Here is a 3,752-nt window from a genome sequence, read left to right on the forward strand (position 1 = left end):
AAGAAGAAGAAGAAGAAGAAGTAGTAACACAGGTACACAGCCTATGAAGGAAACCACACCTCTTATTATCATGAAATATTTTTCTAACTGTATACACCCTGGTAATTTTTATTGTTATGAATGTGTATAGGGTCAAGTGACACCATCTAGCATAGCTTTAGCTCAACAGTCTGACAAATAATTACTACTATAATTACAATTTGGCATATTTAAACAAAATCAACAATTACAATCAACAACCAACATACATTTTATCAATTAATTGCGGTTAAACTAAGAAACTGTGATTACATAAAGAAAACGGACAATTATGTAATAATTGTGACAGACCTAAAGATTCCAAATTGCTGTCCTACATCCTCAAAGGATTTCAATATTCACAAAGATACAGATACCCCAGGGTGACAATTCCCTTTTCCAACCAATTCCTCTAAAAAAACAGGGGAGATTTACCAATACATAACTTTGGATGTTGCCAAACAAACAATTGATGAAGTATGTAGATATGGATCCAGGTCAAACAGCCGGGCCACTTTGGTCCAAACGACATTTAAGTGGAATATTATCGAATGTGTTTTTTCTTCACCTTAAATGTAATTTCTTGTTTTTTTTTTAATCTTTTTTATGTACTTCATAACTTTGTGCAAATAACTGAACCAAAAAAAACAACATATTGTGACAAGATTGTCAACATTACTAATGTATAAGGTACAAAAGAGAAATAGTTCAGAGCTAAAAATATCCTTGTCCAAACAGAGCTAATGTACAGGACAAGAATAAGCCTTCAATAACAAAGATCAGTCCAACTTACCAACAGGAGACAGAGCCATGGCATGGCCTCCTTCTGGCAGGTTAGGCGGAGGTAGCGGCAGATGAACCCCCACGTACTTTAGGTCGATGGACTTTGTTTGGTCTAGGGAGCTCAACTTCAAGCCCACTAGAAAAAAGACAAAGAGGAGTCAAGAAGAGAAAAATATCTACACTTTATTACTTTGTATAACCGACTCAACCACTGGGATATTGATTTGTGTTTGTATGAACTCACCCTCCTGCAGCACAGGATGGATGACCTGATTGTGTTTGAAAACCCTGAGGTCCTGCAGCAGGATAGCCTCCAAGCGGGCTATCTTCTCCTCATCAGTCTCTGGAATCACTTCCACTAAAAACACCACAGAGAAGGTTTCAAAAGAAACCGGGCACATAGCATTTGATTCTTTGCAAGTTAAATAAAAAAGCATGTAAACATTTCATAACATGTAAGAAAGGCATAAGATCCACAGTATGGCAGCACTGCATACAGACATTTGTTAAAGACAGATGTGAGCCAAATCAATGGAGATCTTTACATTGCTCACCTCTTTCCTTAAACTGCGTTGGTGTTAGGGAAACTGGAGATGCTGATGGTGTGCTTTTGGCTGGCTTGTCCCTGAAGTGAACCTCAAGAGCTTGCTGTCACACAAGAAAATTAATACTTTTTAGAACTAATGTGCACCCAAAACGATTTGGGGATGGAACAACAATGCCCATCTCAGGAATGCAATGACACTACACGCAACTAAATGAAAATACATCCTTTGGAGACATGCAGACATGTGCAGAACGTTCTTTTCAGTAAGCAACTGTTTAAAAGTGTTTTACCTTTGAGGTAAATGACACAAACAGCAGGCCTTCTACATCATCCAGCTCTGGTTGCATAGCGACAGTCGATGTGCTGTGGACTAGCATGGGGGAGGTCACTGCAGCTTTCCACTCTCTTCCCCGCGAATTTGCCCAACGTTTGTTTATCCTCTTCCTCCTTTTGCGGTACCCAGGTGATGATCCCGGGATAGACGTTGGGGATATCATTACTGTAAAGTCTCGCTGCACCTTAGGGGTTTTAATGACCGCATGGGTTTCTTCATGGGCTTCCACAATTGGACGTTTTTGGACAAGCACAAGCTCACCAAGGGCATGCTTTCCTCTAATACAGGGAACATATGGTTCATCCTTCGTGGAAGGGCCAGACATTATGGGCTTCAGAACCAGTCGGGTCTCTTGTTCATTTGGGAGGGAGGCAGAGACGTTGTGCTCCTTTGTGCTGTAACACAGTAAAAAGGAATACCGTTTATGGACACTAAACAACTGAAAAGTGAAAATGACAATCTCCTTATAAAAATATATTGACTTGTGATGGCACGGCATGTGCCAAATGTATTATAACAGGTTAATTCCAGCAGTTTAACTTATTAAAGACCACCCATTTCCTATCCTATGACTATGTATGTCATTGCATAACATGCTTACATTCTACTATCCCCCACATCCTACACCCAATAATGCAGTCAGGGAAAAGGGTTGGGGCCCAAGACCTCCAAGATAGAAGTGTGAGACTATGACACCAAAAAATTATAGGGGGTGGACACAGTAGCAAGACATGACACAGTAATGCAATCCTGTGCAACAGCCTTGCAAAAAAATACGGATTTTGAAACTCGTAGTAAATCCATATAATTCTCATTTTTGTCCGAGAATGCTAAACAAGTGTCAATTCAAACCAATGCAAACTTTTGAGGCCGTGGTTTGTGGTGTTAAAAAATAAATGCCTTGCTTCAACTTCCTCTATTCAATTTTGTTGAAGGTCCTTTTTTGGACCACGGTGCTGGACTACACAATGTGTAAAATGTAAAGTTATTGCGGTGATTCTATCTATCCACCATACAAATGGCAGTTCCTTAAAGTGACCTGCCAGAACGTGGCATCCCGTCCACATTTTTCAGATGAACAATCAGCAACCAGTCGGCCAACAAATTTTGTTAACACTAACATTAAAATATAAAAAATTGAAGACAAAGCATGGTAAATATTATAGTCTTTTTTGAATGACAAAAAAAGCTTTTCAAATGGTTCCAAAAGCCACACATAGTCTAATGCCATTAATAAGACATAGGTACACATGTTCTACCTTTACTAAGCATTTATAGCCCGTTTGTGTTAAAACAGAGAGATGCTAATATAACTGTGTTTATTACAGGGGTCATAGTGGTGTTATTGTCCTGGACCGCATTATGTTTTTCATATTCCCCCACTCACATCTGTAAATAGGAAAACATTAGAAACACCTCTAGTGGATGACTGGCAAGAAACTGTTGCCCGTATCAAGTCTTTACCTGCAATAGGCTGAGGGAAACTCAATCCAACTATATCCATAGATCACATATAACACTAACGTTTATTCATGTTCATTTCTGAACATTTGGAAGCCACTTACGGATTATCACCCTGTCTAGAGTCAAAGGGACTTTCTTTCTTGGCCTGGAAACCCTTAAGACGAATAATACTGTGGGACGCACTTACTTGGACTAAGGCTAGCTCAAAAGTGACACAGCCTACGGCAAATTGACCTGAAGTGTGGAATAGAAACAGGATGCTTCTTGTTCTTTTCTGGACGGAGTTCTTGTTTTTTTTTTATGTTGCTTTTCTTCATGTACTTGTGCAAGCTACAACCACAATATTAAACAAAGTCAAATGAATACATAAAAACTATATCAAACTTACTTCAGATCCACAACCTTCTCCTTGTTTTCACCGAGTTCAGCAGGTTTTGAATTAGGCGGCTGAGTGTCTGTCTCCACCACCAGTTGAGGCTCTGTAGTGACCCGCTGTAGGCGGGAGTTGTTCCCGTCCTCTCTAAAGCCTTTTGCAAACGGATTATGATTAATTTTCAGCTGGGTGATCCGAAAGTTCTGATAAGTTGTCACAGCCATGAATTCAGT

The 3,752-nt window shown here is 39.6% G+C and overlaps 1 protein-coding gene and 1 long non-coding RNA gene across 4 annotated transcripts in view; one reads left to right on the forward strand and one right to left on the reverse strand.

The window, feature by feature from the left end:
• The window catches only part of LOC116706257 (uncharacterized), a 22,182-nt gene extending 22,146 nt beyond the window's left edge, over positions 1-36 (forward strand). The window contains exon 3 of the long non-coding RNA XR_004336184.1: positions 25-36. This is a non-coding gene — a long non-coding RNA (uncharacterized LOC116706257). The remainder of the gene's footprint in view (positions 1-24) is intronic.
• mgab (MAX dimerization protein MGA b) overlaps positions 1-3,752 on the reverse strand; it is a gene marked incomplete at its 5' end in the record, with an annotated part of 21,417 nt that overhangs the window by 14,379 nt on the left and 3,286 nt on the right. For all 3 annotated transcript variants that reach the window (XM_032542966.1, XM_032542967.1, XM_032542965.1), the window contains 5 exon segments: positions 812-937; positions 1,046-1,159; positions 1,356-1,449; positions 1,639-2,077; positions 3,535-3,752. The exon segment at positions 3,535-3,752 is cut by the window's right edge and continues 987 nt beyond it. In XM_032542966.1, the coding sequence (XP_032398857.1) occupies positions 812-937; positions 1,046-1,159; positions 1,356-1,449; positions 1,639-2,077; positions 3,535-3,752 (991 nt within the window).

This window comes from Etheostoma spectabile, chromosome 18 (genome assembly GCF_008692095.1).
Source record: "Etheostoma spectabile isolate EspeVRDwgs_2016 chromosome 18, UIUC_Espe_1.0, whole genome shotgun sequence".
In the NCBI taxonomy this organism is placed as follows: Eukaryota; Metazoa; Chordata; class Actinopteri; order Perciformes; family Percidae; genus Etheostoma; species Etheostoma spectabile.